This window comes from Macaca mulatta, chromosome 10, assembly GCF_049350105.2.
Source record: "Macaca mulatta isolate MMU2019108-1 chromosome 10, T2T-MMU8v2.0, whole genome shotgun sequence".
NCBI lineage: Eukaryota > Metazoa > Chordata > Mammalia > Primates > Cercopithecidae > Macaca > Macaca mulatta.
The window spans coordinates 62898680-62920424 of NC_133415.1; the positions used below are offsets into that span (position 1 = coordinate 62898680).

At 39.9% G+C, this 21745-nt stretch overlaps 1 protein-coding gene across 12 annotated transcripts in view; it reads right to left on the reverse strand.

Moving 5' to 3' along the window:
* Positions 1 to 21745, reverse strand: part of KIZ (kizuna centrosomal protein) — a 120105-nt gene that overhangs the window by 92673 nt on the left and 5687 nt on the right. For 2 of the 12 annotated variants that reach the window (XM_077951102.1, XM_077951101.1), the window contains exons 2-5: positions 21213 to 21275; positions 16865 to 17027; positions 14195 to 14299; positions 7683 to 7772 (exon numbers count right to left, since the gene is read on the reverse strand). The exons of 1 other annotated variant lie outside the window; for it this stretch is intronic. In XM_077951102.1, the coding sequence (XP_077807228.1) occupies positions 7683 to 7772; positions 14195 to 14299; positions 16865 to 17027; positions 21213 to 21275 (421 nt within the window). Of the gene's footprint in view, positions 1 to 7682; positions 7773 to 14194; positions 14300 to 16864; positions 17028 to 21212; positions 21276 to 21415; positions 21510 to 21745 lie in introns of all 12 variants that reach the window. 9 more of the 12 variants (XM_015149586.3, XM_077951105.1, XM_015149582.3 and 6 more) reach the window with 6 other exon arrangements.

Below are 21745 nucleotides of genomic sequence, written 5' to 3' on the forward strand. Positions count from 1 at the left end.
CACTCTCTTAAATAAGTGGCAAGAATCCAGGATCAAAGTAAGGCTACCCTAATGGAAAACAACAATGGTGCTGATGGCGGTGATGGTGGCATCAAGAGCAGTGAACATTTATCAAGCATGTACGAGGTGACAAGCAGGAGCTAAGAGATTTATATTATCAAAACAACCATTATTATTAGCCCTACTCTTATGGGACTTAGCCAGGTTAAGCAACTTGTCCATGTTCACAGAGCCAGGATTCAAACCCAGATACCAGGACTCCAATGCAAACCTTTTATGCTACAATATTCAAAACTGAGTCAGTCAAACTCAAATTGCATTACTAAACCACAGCTTTTTAAAACAAACATAAAAATCCCTAATAATGAATCTGAAGCCTGTGCCTAATTTCTAACCTTGAATAACTCAAAATCTGATCTCACTAAAATAGACCCTGAATAGAACTTGTATATGATAAATAAAACCTAGTGTATGTGGGGTAAATGGAATAGTAAGAGAAAAGCAAGTATGAGCTTCAAGAGAAATTCGGCATTCCAAAAGAGTGCCAGCAGGTAACTTTCACAAAACGAACAGAACACCCGAGAACCACTCTTCCAACATCCGTAGCTCTAAGCAACTGTCTTGGTCAAAGTAATAAAGTTAAGTTACAGTTTTCAAGTAACACTTCCTAAGAGGCTTAATAAGTACCTAAAAATGTCAAGGTAACAGCCCTTTCTTTTTATAATACAATTCAATATCCCCTGTATATACCCCACCATCCCCAAATAGGGTAACTCAGGATAAAACTCTCTTAGAGATCCCCATTCACAAAAGAACTATGCAGAACTACATCAGAGGGATAGAAAGGCGCCTCCACTTTCCATAATTCTGAGGGATTTGAGTAAGGATGTAAGCAATTAACACTCCCCCACAATTAATAGAACAATCTCAACCACAAGCAGGCTCCTTCTTCCTAAAATGAACCAACCACCTACTCATCCCTTCTTCATAGGTTTAATTTTAAAAATTGTATTACAATTATTAAATTATAGAAAGGAGACACAAGGCAAAGGGATGTAAAGAACAAGTGACTTATTTTCCCCACCTCATTGCCTCTCTCTCCCCTCTACGAGGTGACTGAAGCCAATCAGTTAGGATGCCTATTCACACCTTCCTTCAAGCCCAGGACAACTAATTGCTTGATGGTAAGGTTTGGCCACTTGTACAAAGTGAGAGCGTGTTGTAAGCAACTCACCGCAACCTGCTTTTCTCTCTTAGTAATATTCCTTGGACACTGCCCAGATCATGAGGAATGCACTGGACTCTGGGCGCCACATGCAGAGCACTTGATCATGAGGGTGCTCTCTCTCCCTAGCTCAGCCTCTCCTCTGCAGCTGCTCATTCAGGCTGCTTCCATATTTCTGCTACTACAAATAATGCTGCAACATACAGACTATATTTTTGCCATTTTTTAAAGATTTTCTTTCTAGGGGACAGATAACCAAATGTGGGACTTCTGGGACAGAGCATATGTGTGTATTCATCATGACTGTTATCACCAGATTTTTTCCAAGAAAGTTCTAGGCACTAACTTTTTTTTTCAGACTGCAAGAAGTATATCTTTTTCTAATAATACAGTATTTCATGGACGATAAGTATATGAATTTGGAAAGTCTTCTAAAGAACAAGAAATCAATACTCATTCTCCTGTGGAGCTTCTATAAACCTTTTTCCACTATCAAAAGGAGAAAAGAAACAGTGTTTCCCCACAAAATTTATCCTCTTCTTGTTAAATTGACTTATGTTTCTTTTCCCCTTCTCATCCACTTTTTTTCTTTTTCCCCTCATTCCACTACACGATAGGCACCTGTATCTGTGAATATAATTTTCTCATTTGTTAGAGCCTCTGTCACATAATACACTTGCCACAGAATCCTGCCACAGAGAAGAGCAAAGGAAGATAGCTGGCTAGCCAAATGTCTCCACAAAAGGTAAGTTTTAAAAATATTGTTTTTCTTTCCTTCTTGACTATGAGAGAGTAGCTAATCCCTTAAAAAAAAAGGCCCTCTCCCATCATTTTCCTAAGTAAATCCTTTCTCCCAGTAACTGAAAAGCAGACTGATGTATTTATGAAGACTCCAGACCACTCTCCCACTTACTAGCTATATGATTGAGAAATTAAGTTACTTAATTTATTTGAGCTCCCATTTCCTAATCTGTAAAATGGGTATTAAAATAGTTTTTATTTTGTAAGGTTGCTGTAACCAATGTGTATTTCTATATGCCTATATATATAAAGTCCTTAGAACAGTGCCTGAAAGACCTATGGGGGAGCTGTCCATCAGAGCCACATTCCCCACTAGGTCCTTGAAAGGCACCCCCAAAAGCAGGAGTGCAGAGTCCAAATGTCATCTGCCCTCGAACACCACATGAAACGGGGAGTACCCTTCACTCAGAGAGCAGCTCTCCCCTCTTCCTCCTTTCAGGTGAGCAGGCCATCATCACTCACCAGGTGCAGGGTGCTGTGGGGTGGTGCGGCAGGGAAGAAGGGGCCAGGCCCCGCCATGTGGAAGCTTACTGTTGAGTGAGCTGGGAGAGAAGAGCAGGTTCTACCCTCTCCTGAAAAAAACGTCTGCAGGTCTGCAGATGTAGTTTTAGGGCCAGGACTTGAATACAATTTGTGTAATTCGAGTTAACTTCTAACTGTTTTCCGAATACAAACACATATAAATAAGAAATCAATATAAAAAGGTCCAGCTGAACACAGAGAGACTACTTTTTGACTTGTCATGGTTCTGTCTAAATCAAGTACAGTCAAAACTTTGAGAATGGCAGAACTGAGGGCCACGTTCCCCGTGAAGGCAACTGCTCAGAGCTCCCATTTAGGGAGATTTTTGTGTTGTTTATAGTTGAGCAGTGATTCACGGGGGCTGCTGGTGAAGGCAGCACTGTGGGCTAGTAAGGATAAAAAATCGGGCTTACACAGAGAATTCTAAGGAATAACCTCTACCTCCTCCACCCACTGTTAGCAGGTGTGAGAGGTGTGAGAGAGCGGGCCCATATCCCTGGGCCCTCACCATCCCAGTACCTGCCCAGTGTCCTCCTGTAAGCACCTGTGCCTCTTGGCCCGAGCGTTTCTCTCAGCTGCTGTGTAGCACCAGAAGAGGAGCCAGGCGCAGCACTCTGGCAGTGGCAGACCTGGAGGGGAAACACCTCCCTTTCCTACTCTGCGAATGGGATATCCCCGAGGCATGCCCTATACAGTCATCCAAAGTTCCCCAGTGGGACTGAGCGCCAGGTGCTCTGAGTGATAACCCACTCAATCACACACTCTTACAGCCCACTTTCCCTTCCCCCTGCCATCTTCCCCTCTTTTCTATCTGTGCTTCCTGGGACCACCTCCCAAATGAACTACTTACACTCAAATCCTTGTGTTAGGGTCCTTCCCAGAGTATTCCAATTCAAGTCACTTGCTCTTTCATTAGAGACAGTTCAGTATAGTTTTAGGATTCCTTTTCCCCCTTGCTGCAATATTTATTTCAATAAAGTTTCCCCTACACAAGGTATCTATCTGGTCCCTTTACTCCTTGGAGATGAGCCAGGTCCTACAGTGGCTGCCTTGGTCTCATGAATGGTGCTCAGATCCTGGGAACAGCATTCTATCTCATCTGGAATGGAAGAACCCTTTCCATCATCTCATACTGGGGTGTTGTCTTCTCTGTCATGTGCCTCTCCTGCAGTGGCACTACTCCTGGGAGTACCTCGGACACATGCTCAGATCCGTAGCTAAAGCCACTGCAGAGCTCATCCCTGCATACCAGGCACACAGCCACCTCCTGTGGCTGTGCAGGCTTTCTCCCTTCAAGTTCTTCTTCAGTTGAGCTGTAACACATTTCTTCTGCCCAACAAAGCCAACAGAAACAGATGCTTCTTTTATTGCAAACATGGGCAGTTTAGGGGGCAGGTCCTCTGCTTGCCATGGCTCACCTGATTCAGCTCAAATACTACAGCACCAAGGAAGACCATTTCTTCCCTCAAGTCTAGGTAAAAATGTAGTACTTAAAGTTTTAATTTCACCAGGAATTTCTCCAACTTTTGAAGAGCTACCCATACTACCTTTTACCCATACTGCCTTAGAGGGCATTGTTGCAAGGTGGTTAATAGCAAGGACGCTGAAGTCCAATGGTCTGGGTTTGAATATTGCCTCTGCCTGATTGTGTAGTTTTCGACGAGTTAACTAACTTTTCTGAGCATTACTATAAAATGGGGGCAACAATATCCTCTACTTCCAGGGTTGCTGAGAAGATACATATAAAGTGTTAATACAGCACCTGGCAAAGTAAAAGTGCGGTGATTATTACCCATTGTTACTACCAGTATTAAAAAGTGGGAATAACACCTTTGTAACCATTCTCCACCTGATCCTTGCAGAGAGGGTGACCACAGGGGAAGTGACGCTCCTCCACAAACCTTCAGCTCTGTGATGAAATTCCCTGATCCTCCACACCTATCCAGGCCTGATAGAGTATAATCAGTTTGCTTCTACTTCTAGTAGAATATATTTCACAGACTAATAGTTCAAAGAAACCACACAACCCCCATCCCCAAATGTATACTCTCATTCAAAAATGCCATCTCAATCTTTCTTGAGGACATACATTTTTATGTGTTTTTATGTATATTTTCTAGTCACTGTTCTTCAACCAGAAGAACATGCCTAGAAACAGAGTTTGCCCCCAAAATAAAAAATAACTCTCTCTATATATATAGATATATATATATAATATATATATATAATAGAGGTGAAGAACTATTATAGTAAAATTTGTGAGGATTTGAGTGGGGCTTGAAATGTGCCTTTTTGGTAAGACACATTTTTGTAAGCTAAGTAAATTCATAGTGGAAACAAGCATGGCAGATGAATAGACTATTAACCCTTCTAAGTGATGTATGATTCTAAAGAGCAGCCACTGGATGCAAGCAAACAATAGATGTCCTACACTAAAACTGAGCCAGGGTTTTACATTTATAAAATGGACACACACCACTTGATGACTTTTCTTGGCATCCACATTACCGCCTATGGTTGAAAGCTGTACAGCCACTTAAAAAATATCTTTTTATAATTCAGAATGATCACCAATTTGATCGATCCTCTCCCCTTTATTAGTGTTTTCCACCTCAATGGCCATCCCCAATACAGGCCCTCCATTCTGTTAATTCTTCCTGTCTGAATGGAGCCTCATTTCCTCAGCTCCATATACTCCTCCCCAGGCTCATCCTGCACAGCACTGCCAGCCTCATCTTCCCGCAGCTGCACACATGGGATGTGACCGCTCTGCTCACAAGTCCTTCCTTCATTGGCCCCAACACACACACACACACACACACACACACACACATACACACACACAAATTCGAAGAGGAAATCTCAGTTCTTAGCCTGGTACCATAGTTTCAGGCACCAAATCCCACAAGGTAGCTTTCCAGGCTCATTTTCTGCCACTGACTGGCATCCTGCCCATCCTTCTATGCCAGCTCACACACCACCTCCTCCACCAGGCCTGGGGTTACTCAATTCATGGGAAGCAGGACCTTCTTTCTTCTCACTGCTCATGCTTGTCCCATGTGACTGGCACTTTATCACACACTATTCTGTGCCTTAGAAAGAACATTGCTTTGTGAGAAGCACTTTGAAGGTAAGAAAATTGTGGCATTTATAGAGTGGCCTACTGTGGCTTCTCAAACAGAATATATGCCTAACAACTACTTACTGATTCAACCAGTGACTGTACTATGCTTCGAAAGGCCCTGGGCCAATGACTAAGACCAATTCATACGACTGCCCAAAGACGACGAGCTTGGATTTCCACTAAACAATAAGACATAACTCATATGATAAGGAATTGTTCAGGAATTATAGAAGGAGTCACTAAAACATGATTTCGCTGAAATGCATTTACCTTTTAATTGGTTGAACATCAGTGGAAAATTAGAAAAGGCAAAATATAAATTTCTCAAAATGTTACCTAATTGATTCTTATACAGCCAATAGTCAAAGCTTTTAAGGAAATGACATCTTTCCATATAAATGAAAAGACTTCTAATTATTATATGTAAGATTTTAAGGGGTTGTCAACTGTATGTCTCTTGACCTAATTTTAAATATGTCCTAAAAGGAGACTCCATAACTATATGCAAGGTAAAGAATCAGTGGGTAAGAAAAAAAAATCTTCCGTTTTCCTGAAGTACCATTGACACTGCTGTGCTAAGAATATGTCTATCAAGAACGGCACAGAAAGAACTAACTGGCTTCTAGATTAAAACACATCAATTATTTCATGACTGAATGTCAAACAGAAAAACTGCTTGAATGCTTTAAAAGTCTATCACATCATACCACATTTGGCCTACACCGAATGGCATATTCATCATTTATCATTAAAGGCCTTTTTATATAGGTCAAGGTTGCTAGGGCTTGGTGTTTTGTATCTTACAGTTTAAAGAATGCTCTAAATTCTAGGGTTTTTTTTTTAACTTTTTAATCTATGAGGAAGGAAAACGAAAACTTCCTATAAACTCAGATTAATGCCTGCTAATGCACGGAAGAAAGAAAAACTAAAACCTTCCTCCTACTATAAAAACAAAATAGTGTGGCCTCTGTTTCTTTTCTGATAAGAGTCTTAAATACCAAACAGTTAACTGCATAATAACATTTACTGGCAGCCAGGCAGCCTGCTTAGCAGATATATAAAGCAGGTAAAAGGAGAAAAAGTTAATTTCTTGGCTGAATGATTCCATCGGTAGCTATAGGGCAAACCTGAAAGTCTTTTAGTAAAGTAGCAGTTGATTCTTCTATCAATCTGTAGCACACATACTCTTCCAAGGAAAGCATTAAATATGAAAATCATATCCCGTTATCATCTGTTTCCAGCTTTCAGCCCAGTAAGCTTTTCTTAATGAATGCTGCAGCCTAAGGAACAAGCACGCTGTTGGCTTTTCTGAATAATGGAGTGATGCTACCATTTTTGCTTATTACAATATCGACTGGCTGAGGGGGTTTCACACATAGTCACAAGTGACTACTCTTGCCAGCATGCTCCAAGTTATTACAAGATGTTTTTAGACATTTCATCTAAAAGAGCTTTACTGCTTTTAGTGAAGAAAACATCTATGGTCTTGAACAGAATCATTTATATGGAGATAGGCGGGAGGATTAGAAGCCTGCATTACAGCAGATACATAGCAGAATTTATTTAAGTATTCCTTGCCGATCTTTTTGTCTATTGCTTAGATATGCAATCTGTTCTTTCCACTTTTTCTGTGCAAAGGTTAAAATGTACAGAATTATATATATTCACACAAATAAAAGAATCAAAATGCCATATTTTGTTTACTTTTCATTTAAAACACTTCTCAAACTAAGAAAAGAGCAGCTACAAGGCATGATTTAGAAAAATAATTTTACCTACTGACAACATTGAGGTTTTCTTTAGAGTCTATCCTTTCTTCCCAAAGTAACTCCCTTTCAGCAAACTTAATTAGACATTAAAGCAATATTCTGTAAGCAAAAATCTTTAATCACTTAAGGTTTAATCAAATGGATCTTTCTAATAAGATGATTTTATTTAAAACAGTATCTTAAAATATAAACACTCCAGAACTCCTCTGTTAACAGAAAGGTTATCAATTTAGTTTATTACCTTTTCTCTGTCTTCATCTTTCAGTTCACCTTTTAGTCCCAGACTATCTTTTGAGAGTAGCATCTTCTTAATTTGAGTCTCATATTCAAGCTAAATATAAACAAAGTTTGATTTTGTGATAAATATTTTTACAACTAGCACCTGTCTGTATACTGCAGTCTTTACAACATACAGGGAACACTGAAGTAGAAAGTAAAAGCTGATGTTGCCACGAAATTCACCTTATCTTAGAAAATGAACAATTTTGCAAATAACACATATCGAAAGTTGAATTTTACAAAATGCCACAATTTTTAAATAAAATAAGATTTGATGGATTTTTTACTTTCATCAACTTAGCGAATAAAATCTTTATATATATATATACACACACACATATATATGTATACAGTTTGATACTTTATCACAAAAATTCAATTCCTTTATTATGAAAGTAACACATTAGACAGTGTTTCCTTTTAGAAGTTTTGCCCCAAACAAAAGAAAAAAAAAATCAATCCTACTGATTTCTTATCTGTATGATATCTACAAAATATCATGATTCTGATCGTCACAGCAATTGAGTATACTTGCTAGATCATCAACTTAAAACAAATTCCATTTTCTATGAATAAAAATATACTGCAGACATCAATGATCAGAATCCAGTTTGCTCTGGCACTAATAACTACATAAAGATGTCTGCATCATTACCACACTATAATTGGTGAAAGTGATTCAATCTTAAAATGACTTTTTCTTAAAAGCAAGGCATAAAAAAGCACTTTGATTCAGTATGCTAGTAATTAAAGCCTTAAAAAAGTCATGGATTGTGGTCCATCACAGATAAGTATCAGAACATTTTCTAAATTAGGCAGGTATGCACTGTAATTAGAAACACACCTATGAGATGATGAAATTGAAAGCTGTTTCCTTAGTTCTCTGATTGAACATAAAATAGGCCCAAGCTTTGTTCTGACACACAAAAAACGAATGGGCACTAATAACCAAACTGATTTGTTTCTCTCAAAATATTCTGAAAGGTATTATTAATATATGCTGTCTCATTGTTAGTAACAGGTATGGATTTTTTTTAACCAGCAGAGTACTATTAATATGATAGATGGCAGTAATTCTCTAAATAGATACCCAATTAAATGAACATTTTATAAGGCCAGTACAAATGATAAAATAATAAACTAAGAATAGATAAAGCAATAACGAAGATACAATTTACGTCTCTCTGTTCCATATCTATTCCTTTGAACTTGGAGGTGTTTACATTTTAACCACAAGAGCTTTAAACAGATATCCCTTGCAGATTCCAAGGGACAGTATCTCAAAAAAGAAATGGGGGATGAATTACAATACAAACATAAAATTACAGGTTAAACAAAAATTCTTTTTTCCTGTGACTACAAATGTTTTCTTATGCTCTTTGAGATCAATGAGCATTGTACCTGATTTCCTCATTATAGGATCATTTCAGAGCCATACCTTCCAAAGACAGAGCACTTTCTCAAAGAAATATGAGAGTTTTATTCAATTCATTTTGCTGAAGGAAAAAGGAAGTGATAACTGCATAAAGTCTTCCTAAAGAACAGAAAGAAGTATCTTTAAGAGCCCAATTTAGATTGCTCTCAATGCAACTGAAAAAGTCACTAAACTGTAGATACTCTTTTTCTAAACAATGCAAATAGAAATGGCACAATGAAGTTGCAGAGATACAATGATAAATTAATGATTGATACAGACTGTAAGCCTGCATCCCCTAGGACCATGGATTTCCATCAAAAAATGCTTTGTTCTCTTTTTTCTTTTTTTCCTTTTTATTTTTCTATACAACACCTGGTTATTATCCATGTCCTGAACACTGGAAAGCAGGAGTTTTCCACAGTGCTCTCCAGAGCCTACTTATGCACCAGTAACATCTCCTGGTCTGGAGCCCTTTTAGGGATAAATAATTCCCTTATCTTCCCAGCCCCAACCCGAGAAAACTGTTTTAATAAACCCAAGAGCACTGAGTTAATCCATCAGGTAACTTGTTCTGTCTGTCACCGTATTGCTTCACAGCATTGGCTTGATGCTGCCCACCTAAACTTAGTAGGACCTTCCCATTTACTTCCTCACTATGCATAAGTAATTTATTTCAGTGGAATTAATGAAATCTGTTAACAATGACTGGGGGTTGATGGAGGTTCTCGCAGAAGTTTCTGGTCTCTGGGATTTCTCTCCAAGCTCACAAACGTTTTCCATTGCGTTACTTTCTGTATTTTCACTTCCGTCAGTTTCCCTTCAATCACTTTACTGTTTGCCTGAGAGTGTCACTACTACCTTTTTTTTGCCACAGACTTCCTTTTTCATTGTTTTTCAGGGTTGCTCAGCTAATTCTCAAGTTACAGAATAAGTGAATAATTGAACTGAATTGACATTTAAAATCTGCTGGCCATGTCTCCTCATATCAGAGTTGAGGAAATGGGTACAGAGAGTTACATAATGGGCTGATTTTATCCTCAGGTCAGTACGAGAGACGCGACTAAGATTCACAGTCTTTTGTTTTCTCTTCTCCTATTTTTTTCCAGTATCTGTGCTTCCTCTTAGATCGTGAACTTTTACCAAAGATATGGGGGAACGTTTATTTGTTCAACTAATGTATATTAACAGGCAAGACACTCTGGTTGATAAAAAATGGTATGTGCTACACACTTTGTCCTCCAGGGGCCTGAAGGTTGTGCCCTGCTCACAATGTCTGTCACAATCCTTAGTAGAAATCAAATCAGAGTTCAAAAGATGTGTTCTCAAATATTAGCCCCTTATAAGCATACATAACCTAATGACTGAATTTTCAAGAATAAACACATCTATTTTACTTTACTTTTTTTTTTTTTTGAGACAAGGTCTTGCTCTGTCACCCAGGCTGGAGTGCAGTGGCATGATCACAGCTCACTGCCCTTCAACCTCCCAGGCTTAATAAATCTTCCTACCTCAGTTCGCCAATAGCTGGGACTAGAGCACATGCCACCACGTCTAGCTAACTTTTTCTATTTTTTTGCAGGTTCTCATCATGTTGTCCAGGCCTGGAGAATCACATCTTTAAATAATGACATTATATATTCAAAACCCCTCTGCTATTAAACAGAAATGCTAACTGGGAAGGTATAATAAAGAGTATCATCAATACCACATTAGTTCTCACATACTAGTTCATGGTCCATAACAGAATGAGATAAAAAATACGGAAGAATTAATTTCAGTCAAGGGGGAAGTCTCGATGCTTACTGAGTGCTTATTATGTGCCATATTCTGGGTCAGATACTGAGAGCATTGAAATAATAAGACAAGGAGCTCACAGTGAAGTGGGAAAACAGACATGTAAACAATTATAATACCATGAAGGAAGTGCTTACTGAGATAATTATGACACAGACCTAAGGCAGGGCAGGGGGAAAAAGGCCTTCTAATTGAAGGAGGTATGAGATAATGTGGTGCTTTCAAGGAAATGCAAATTGTTCAGCATGCTTAAAGTACTGTGGATGATGTAAGACTGTGTGTGCGAGACAGAGAGAGAGAGAGTGTGTGTGTGTGTACGTGTGCGGGAGATAAAGATGTAGAGAGACAGTGGGAAGATATGGGGGTGGAAGAGTTAGAGGATCTGGAAGAGACAGATTTGGGGGTAAGAAGAGGCAAGGAGACAGGAATAGGAGAGTGGGGAGAGAGAGATAAGAGGGAGAAATGGGGATGGCAGGAGAAGATGGAAGGGGACAAATTAGGGAAAGATGGGGAGAAAAAATGTGCACATGTCTGTGTATTCGTGTGAGAGAGACAGACAGAGAGAGAGAGAGAGAGAGAGAGAGAGAGTGTGTGTGCGCGCATGTGTGTGCGCACGTGTTGGGAGGAGTAATAAGGGTGAGGCTGCTCTGTGCAGGCAGAGACCAGCGTCTGGACTTTGTCCTGAAAAGCCTTAGCCAGCATTTCAGGCCAAGGAGAGACCTAACCAGATGAAGACTCTTGTGCCTGCTATGGGGATCCTCCCCGAATGCCCTGACATGTCAGCCCCATGCCTGGCAATAGGCTAAGGCAGATGCTGTTCTACACATGTCCCTGGGACTTTTCTGGTCACTCCTAAATTCTGGAATCTGGGGCTCCATGCCTAAGGCTTCTCAGAACCTGGGAATGCTGCTCTGGGGAGCGTTTGGTTAATTCCCTACCACCTACAACCTTGCCCATCAGTCCTCAATCAATGCTGCTTAGGAGCTGCTGGACACATATCCCAAATGTGCAAACCACTTCCCAGAAGTTCCCTGTAGGATTCGGCGCCGGGCTGACTATGGTAGCTGGCTTAATCCCCCCTTGCCTACTGATATTCCTTATCTCCCAAATAAACCACTTACTGTCAAATCCCTGTTCTCCAGGTCTACTTCAGGGAGAACCCAACCTGAGACAAGGATAATGGGCACCTGAGTGAAACTGCTTTAAGTTAGGACCAACTGGGGCCCCTTTTACAAAAGCAGCAAATACAGGGAGCAGGGGGGCGGAATGAGGGATAGGAGGGCACACTCCTCACAGCATTAATACTAATATTTACATTCTTAGGTTTTTTAAAATTTAATTATTATTAATTTTTTTTGGAGAGACAGGGTCTTGCTCTGTCACCAGGGCTAGACTGCAGTGCCACCATCATAGCTCACTATAGCCTCAACCTCCTGGGCTCAAATGATCCTCTCCCCATCTCAGATTCCTGAGCAGCTGAGACTACTGGTGCACACCCCCAGAGTTGGCTAATTTTTAAATCTTTTGTGCAGATGGGGTCTCACTATGTTGCCCAGGCTGGTCTCGAATTCCTGGCCTTAAGTGATCCTCCCACCTCAGCCTCCTAAAGCACTGGAGGCATGAGCCACCATGCCCAGACCTAATATTTACATTTTTGAACTGTTTATTCAGCCCCTTTATCCAACTGACAAGTAGCAACATAGATATAACACTATATTTTCAAAACTACATAACACGTCAATATCCTTTATAAGCCCTAAAAATTATTATAGGCCTCCAAATAAAGTATTATGAGTCATAAAACCAGTTGACAGTGTTTTCAGCAATTAGCTCATTTTAAGAGATTTTAACATTATATGACGAACTGGGCCCAGCCCACCTCTACAAAGTGGGAGAAACTCACTTGGTATCAATTTGGGCAAAATCCCCACTTCTCTCACACGGCTTCACTTGGTTTCACTTTCTGGAATTCTACCAATTTGAAGCTCATGTGTATTAGCTGTAGTCTGTTCAAGGTGAAATACCTGTGGCATTTTGGGGTGTGTGGGCAATGCATTGTGAACACCTTTCTCCTAAGACTTATGTGAGGTCAATCAAGAAAGGAGGTAAAGATCTGATACCTGGATGGGCAGCATTAAGAGGAGACAAGTGGTTCTGGCATACCTGGGCCACCACTGGACACTGGCCCAAAAGGAAGAAGCAGAAAGAAATGGGAAAACACCAGAGACAAACATCCCCTATGTTGAACCTCAGCTCACTGCACAGCCTGCTGAAGGTGGGATCACTGGTGGGGTCTCTGACATTGCTATCTGGGTTCGTAGGGACACAACAAACATTGGCTTTGGACCTAGGGTGACTGTCAAAGTCGAGTTCTCCATGGAACTCACATCCTTCCCGAGTGTAGTGCCATGATTTGGCCTTTTATGCTACTAGAAGAATTTTTTTTTTTAAAGGCATTCCTCATCCAAAATTCAAAAAAGGAATATCTACATAATTTTTGAACCATATTTATTAATAGAGCTTTTCATATTCCTATCTAGTTTGTCATGTTAAAATGGTCCCCCATGTTGACAGTCTTTAGTAGCTCATACAAGTTTTTTATAACATATCCTTTTTATAAAATGAATGCTCTCAATATAAAAAAACTTTAAAAGATGATTCTTCCCTTCAAATTCCTTCCTCTCAAATTTGGCCATAATAAGAAATCAACAATTAAATGAAGCCTTAATATGAAAATCAGCAGAAATTTTCTATTTTTCCTTTATTTTATTGGGAAGACAAAATTCCCTCCTTTGCCCATCACTTTCATTTTCTCCATGAAATCTTTGAAAAGTGGTTTACAACATTGATACTGACAACTTTTTTTGAACTTTAAACATTTTTCACGAATACTAAAATAAAAAAATGGGGAGCTAAAACTTGCTGTTGCCTGAGCACATTTAACTGTATATCTTGGTTTCTAAATACCCCTCTCCATTAAAAAGAACCACAGCTCCTTGGATAGGAGGCTAATTCCATATCTGAGGGAGAAAAAATGTGAGGTGAACCTGGAATATCTTGTTATGCCCCAGATCAAAGAAGGCTCAGAATTAAGGGGGTTATGTCAAAAGGACACAGGAGCCAATCTAGAGAGACTCCCACTGGCCAAATATAAGACAATAAAATGACAAAAAGAATAATTACTGTAATTGATAACATACTAGTAAATAGAAATTCACAAGTCCATCATAACATTAAAAAAAAAAGGGGGTCTATGGCCATACCACCCTGAACACGCTTGCTCTCATCTGATCTTGAAGGCTAAGCAGGGTTGGGCCTTTTTCATACTTGGATGGGAGACTCCTAGGAATACCAGGTGCTGTTGTAGGCTAAAAAAAAAGGGGGGGGGGTGAAAGAAAGAAAATAGGGAAAACGCTCTTTGTTATAGAGGAAAGCCAGTTAACAGAAGATACAATAAAACAGAAAATCACCATTTTTCAAAACCTCCACTAGAAATAACTGGTTCAGGCAAGGCTCATCTATGGGTCCTAAAACGGTTAGGTAAAAGGATATTGAGGAACACAATATTCCCATGATGCCAACTTATCACTCCACAGATTAGTTACTAACATGCAAAGGGAAAAAACTGTACCTTACAATAGAGACAACTAGAGATCATCATCTTAACCAATGGGTCAAAGTCAGCCTCACCCAGGGGCCACCTGACATCATGGGCCTCCTGATGGGATGCAGTTGGAAGTATAACCTCAGCTGTAACTGTTTAAATTAAAATTAATTAAAATTGGCAAAATTAAAAATACAGTCTTCAGTGTCACAAACCACATTTTAAGTGCTCAATAGCCATATATGAGCAGTAGCTGTATTAGATAGCATCAGTATATATACAGAACATTGCCATCACTGCAGAAAATTCTATTGGACAGTGCTTGTATAGACCACATTTCCAGTCCACAGGAAATACAGGGGATGCTGTGCAAGTTAAATGATGCCTTAGATTCAGAATGTGGATCATTCTACAAGCAGATGAACTGCCTTTTCAAAACAGCCAATTACATGGGGAAAAAAAAGGAGGAATGGTAGGAGACTAAATTCAATTAAAAGAGACAAAAAAGGCACAATAATCAATAACGCAAAAAACAATACGTGAGCCCTAGTTGGCTCCTGGTCTGGAAAAATAAGTTACTTTTTGGGAGAAGTGGGGAAATCCAAATATGAGCTGAATATTAAATAATATTATGTCTGGGTGCAGTGGCTCAAACCTGTAATTCCAGCACTCTGGGAGGCCAAGTCAGGAGAATTGCTTGAGACCGCGAGTTCAAGACCAGCCTGGGCAACATAGACCTCATCTCTACAAAAACTAAAAAATTAGCCAGGCATGGTAGTGCACACCTATAGCCCCAACTTAAGGCTGAGGAAGGAGGCTTGCTTGAGCCTAGAAGGTTGAGGCTACCATAAGCCATGATCACGCCACTGCACTTCAGCCTGGATGACAGGGTGAGGCCCTGTCTCAAAAAACAAAATATTATGAAATCATTTTTAATCTTCTTAGATATGATAATGGTATGATTATGTAGGAGACTGCCCCTGCATTTAGGAGATCCATGCTCAAAGGCTTAGGAAAGAAATGTCATGATGCCTGCAGCAGACTTTCAATGGCTCAGAGAAAAGAAAAAATATATACAAAGCAAATACAACAAGATATTTAAAATTATTGCATCTAAATGGAGAATTATGAGTGTTCATCACAATAATTATGTTAACTCTTCTGTGTATCTGATAATTTTATAATAAAAGGCTGAAGAAAAACTGCAGGGCAAAAGAAAAAAAAAGGTAGGGGGGCTCAGTAGCAGGCTAGCAGGCAGAATACTGAATTCAACTCCTCCTGTGATCAATGTTAAGGTGGGTTAAACTGGACAACACCTGACCAGTGGAAATGGTGAGGATAAAGGCCTAGCTCCTGGCCCTCCACACTTGGCCTAATTTGTGGAGCAGCAGGTAGCCAAGCAGCAGCAGGTAGCCAAGCACCTGCACTTCAAGGGGAAAAAGGTGCCAGAAAAAGAGAGGGCTGCAAGGGCAGTTACTCTGGGTCACACAGTCCAGGAGCATGAAGGTAAACTCCTCGGGGACAGTTCTATCTTTACTGCTGTCCCAATGCACTGTTTGCCAGAGAGGGGCCCAGATCACAGAAAAAGAACCCTTTCAAGACAGAATCAGTTTCTAGAGGGAACCCCAATGCTGCTCAAATTCAGTCATTCAGCCAACAAATACCATGCATTACACCGTGCCAGGTACTGGCTAGTGATCTTGCCTGTGTTACAGATATCCCATTGATTCCTCAACTAAAGAAGAATCTTGGAAAATGCAGTTTCAAGTTCTCTGATAAAATTTAGCCATACGGTAATTCACAGAAAAAGCTGATACTTAATCCTAAGTATGAACAACTAAACATTAGTGACTACCACTGATCTGAAAATTACTACTCATTATTTCTCATTTTAGCAAAAAAAAGATTAAAAACAAAACATAAACCTGGGGTGTGCACCTGTAATCTCAGCTACTCGAGTGGTACGCAGCTACATGGGGTGTGCACCTATAATCTTAGCTACTCGGGTGGTACACAGCTACATGGGGTGTGCACCTGTAATCTCAGCTACTCGGGAGGTACACAGCTGTATGAGGTGTGCATCTGTAATCTCAGCTACTCGGGAGGTACACAGCTACATGGGGTGTACACCTGTAATTTCAGCTACTCAGAAGGTACACAGCTACATGGGGTGTGCATCTGTAATCCCAGCTACTCAGGAGGTTGAGACAGGAGGAATGCTTAAGCCCAGGAGTTCAAGTCTAGCCTGGGTAACACATTGAGGCCCCATCTTGGAAAAAATAAATAAATAAATAAATAAAATAAAACATAGTAAAAAACAGGAAGTCACCTTCAGTTTTTGAAGCTTCTCTGTATTTGTGGTGAAGTGTACAACATGAGCTTGGACACGCTCAAATCGCTTTAAATATTCTTGGTTTCGAGTACGAGCCTTCTTTTCAGATTCACATATTTCCTTCAGATAATTCTTTAGTTTTACATATTTCAGCTTAACTCTAGAAAATTAAAAGCAGTTTTAAAACAATGGACTAGACTTGGACAAATCTGAGAAAGAGAATTTTCTTTATCAAAATTGTTAATGAGACAACGTATTCTAAGATATTTTACCCAAACCACTAAAACCCAAAGGACAAAATGCATATACACATTTTTGGAGAGAGAAAATTAATGCAGTACCACTGAGCTATCATATCGGTTTCCTCTAAGCACAACTCCCCTGAGAAATATATACAAGACCACATTCTAACATTCACACAGTAAAGATTTCTATGGACTTATTTCTCAAAATTAAATGTGATTTCAAGAGTCGTGTCTATATGGACATGTTTGACGAATGGCTCACTAAGATTCTTATACACAACTATTTCAAAAATAACTGCTCATAAGGAATTAAATCAAACTACAAATCACAATCCATAAAATTAAGAAATTTAAAAGAAATTTTAAAATGTTAAAATACCAAAAGCTCTCATTTAGATAACACAAACATACTTGTTAGAAATTGCAACAATATAATTCACTATTAAAACATTTTATAATAATATATGGACTGTAACTACTCCAACTGTGAAAAAACCTTTAAGACTCTTATCCAAAGTATAATAGCAAAAACATACTCTGCATTCCAATTTTTCTGTACATACAAAGACATATGGGATAGTTCAAGTTGTGCAGTCGACTTTTCTCATGGTACCAACGCCGTTAATCCTAACTCTTCTTCCCTGTTATACAGCATTTCAACTGTTGGCTCAATAAATTATTCAACATTCTTTCATCAAACAAAAATAAATTTTAAAATGACAAAAATATTCAAAACATTTTTTTGAATATTTGTTTGAATCAAAACAAAGATTTGCAAAGATGCTGGAGATGTCCAAAGTTGTTTAACAACAATTTTCAAGAAAGTCTTTATTGTGTTAATAATTCCATGCTTTGACCATGGTTGGCTGTCTTCATTTTTCTTTCTGAATAAAAACTGAAGACTGGTCTTATTGCTGCCCGTGTCTCTGCATTTTTGACGAGAGTAACTGTAATGGAGGTAGAACCTAACATACTGTCGTTCACACTCCGGCATTCAGTAAAGCTGCTGCTGGTGGTGTCTACATGGAGTGGGTACAACTGTACCATGCCTCTCCATCCCAATTCTAGTTCCATTCCAGCTAGCACATTAACCTTCAAAGCTGACCGCATGACTGAGTAACTCATCTACCCATGCAATCATCCATATATTCAGCACTCCAAAGATAAAAGTCTTTCAGCTAAGGTCAACAAAGGAAACAATGAAATAAGTAAATATGGGATGAATGCTATGAGGGAAACTAAAAAGGACTTCTAGACACTGGGCAACCTGACCTAGCTGAAAGGGCCAGGGAGGTCTTCCCAGTGGAAATAATTTTCAGCTAAGACCTGAAAGATGGGTCAGGCATAGGGATTCACGCTTGTAATCCCAGCATTTTGGGAGGCCAAGGTGGGTGGGTCACCTGAGGTCCGGAGTTCGAGACCAGCCTAGCCAGAATGGTGGAATACTACCTCTACTAAAAATACAAAAATTAGCCGGGTGTGGTGGTGTGTGTCTGTAATCCCAGCTACTCAGGAGGCTGAGGCAGGAGAATTGCTTGAACCCGGGAGGCAGAGGCTGCAGTGAGCCGAGATCACACCACTGCACTCCAGCCTGGGCAACAGAGCAAGACCCTGTCTCCGAACCAAAAAAAAAAAAAAAAGACCTGAAACATGAATGAGAGTTAATCAAAATTGATGAAGTCAAAAATGAAAAGATGAGGGGAAAACATTCCAAGTGGGGGAAACAGCATGTCAGAAAGCTCAAAGGCAAAACATAGGAAAAAGAATGTTGATGAAATTGTAATAAATAACAATTGGCTCCAGATCAGACACTGCTTTAAGGCTTTGTATGAATCTTGTTGAGTTCTCACAACTATCATTATTCCCATTTGACAGAAGAAGAAATGGAGGCACCGAATGTTGGGGTAATTGCCCCAAGGTCACCGGCTTAGAGCTGGTGAAGCTCAGATGGAACTGAAGCACCTAACCACAGGCCTAGAAGTTTATACTACATTACAAAACATCCCGTCATGCTTAAGAGCCTGACGTTTCAGTCAGTGTCGAATCTTAGGGAGAAGCTGGAGAGAGATGGTTATAATGTAAATTTAAAAGGGTGCAGATAACGGTGGGTCTGGTGGGCTGCTGGATGAGACACCTCTTGTGCCCACCTCACACCTCCTGGCCTGACCTTTTTTCTACCAGCCACAATAGCCATAGCCGCCACAGCCTACTGCATGCATGTGGAATAACCTGAGAGCATCTGCCTCTGCCTCAGCTGCACATGGCATCTCAGGGCCACCGTTCTGAGTTTGCAGCACGGAAAAGCCTAGATGTGTGAAGGAGTTACCTCCACCTGGGGCCACACTTACCAGTGGGGGTCAGGAACCGGTAGGAGTACAGCCCCTCTCCTTTCACAGGAGTAGACACTGTGCAGAGCAGAAGGGTAGTCTACATTGCTCCTCTGAAGGCTCCTCTGAAGGTCTGGAGCGACTAGAGCCCCAGGTGCTCAATGCAGTGAACAGCTCTTATTTTGGTCTGCCCAGCCCTGCTCTCCAATTTTAGGTGACCACCTTGTCAAATAAATTACCACTTATACACAGACCCTCGTCTCAGACTCTGCCTTCTGGCAGGTACTAGGTGGAGGCAGCCTTGTTTGGATTTTCTTCTACAGGCAATCTAAGCAAGCCTATTTTTAGTAAATCATATCCTCTGTCTTCCAGGAAACAGTAAGAGGCTGGCAAAGCAGCAGCAGCTCAGTGAACTGACAGTTTGGTAAGAGTGTCCATCCTTTTCTCGCACTTGCCCCTCCCACCACCAGAAGGCCAGGAGGCTTCCCAAGAACAGACTGCATGAAATGTCTACACACAATCTTCTGCCCTTTAGCCATGGGCTAGAAAAATGGCAGCTGCCAAGGATCCCCTTAGACTTGGGCCCACTCTTGAGGCCACAGCATCCACAATGCTGGTTATTTCTTCCACACACAAAACAACTGATTTCTTGTCTCTTTCAGAGTTACTAGAGACATATGGCTGTCTACCTCAACTGGAAGGTCTAGAAGTACACTAAATCTTAAAACTAAAGAACAATTTTGAAGACAAGGGAAAGAACTGACCTAATAGGTAATTTGACTTTAAAGAATTCTTGGCCTCTCTCTCTTCTGGATGAGATCTTTTCATTTCTCACTTATAGTGTGACATTGATAAATTACAAATTGAATGCTATCAAAGCCAGAAGTTCTTCACATGAATAATATAAGAGGTAATGCCATACTTTTGGCTTAAGGATAAAGTTCAGTTTTTATAAAATAGAAATTAAAATATTTAAAATCTGCTCTTAATAGTGGAAGAAGAAACCTAAAAAGGATAATATGTACAATATATTATTCACTACTTATAATTTTAATAGTCATTCTCACATACCCTTGAACAAATGAGATACCAGGTAACCATGCCTACAGTAGTACACTGAAAGATCAACTACAGTAATTATGTCTTCATCATCACACAAGCTCAATGTGTTTAAATTGCAACCAAAAAGATAAGGCTATGAAATAAAACAAATACAAAATAATGAAAATAACATATTTTGATCTCATATCGATTTTAACCAAATGTATTTGATAGTAATTATATTAAACTGTACTGTTTATTTCAAATTATTACACACTAAAAATAAGAGAATGGTGAGAGTACTCCAACTAGGCCGGGCACGGTGGCTCACTGCTGTAATCCCAGCATTTTGGGAGACAGAAGCGTGGGAATCACTTGAGGTCAGGAGTTCAAGACCAGCCTGGCCAGCGTGGTGAAACTCAGTCTCTACTAAAAATAGAAAAATTAGCTGGTGTGGTGGCACGCACCTGTAATCCCAGGTATCCCAGCTACTTGTGAGGCTAAAGCAGGAGAACTGCTTGAACCCAGGAGGCAGAGGTTACAATGAGCCGAGATCACGCCACTGCACTCCAGCCTGGGCAAAACAGCAAGACTCCATCTCAAAAAAACAAAACAAAACGAAACCAAAAAACCAGTACTCTAACTATAATATTTATGGCATAACATTAGAGTTAAATTTTTGATTAATATATGGAACCTGGCTTGAAAACGGTTCCCACTGTCGTCTCTTACCTGCATGTATCAGACTGATTATATTCATAAAGTTTCTTTTCCAGGTCCAATCTCTTCTTTTCACTATAATAAAAAACATTTTATAAGCAATTACACTGATAAGTAATAGGGAGTTGGATTTAGACCATGCTCTTCTTCGAAATCATGTCTTTGTTACAAAGTGTTGATTAGAGGTCAAAAAACCCCCAAATACCAAATCACACCTTTGTGAGAATGCTTCTCTGGTCTAAGAAGCAGAAAATGACAGATGCATCTAAAGCAAACGACACAAAAGTACGCAGCAGTCACCAGGGAAATCTAAAAAACAAAATGAACACCAATAAGAGACAAAAGAATAAAATCCACAAAGTAAACAGGGAAATGCAATAGGAAAAGTCTGGGAAGCAGGTGCCTTCATTTAGCAAGTATTTCCTGAGTGCCTATGAAGACCCAGGTACTGTTCTAGGCCTGGAGACTAACATGGTGAACTAGCCAGCCAAGACCCCTGCTCTCAGAGAGTTGACATTGTAGGGAGAAGGACAGGCAATAATAAA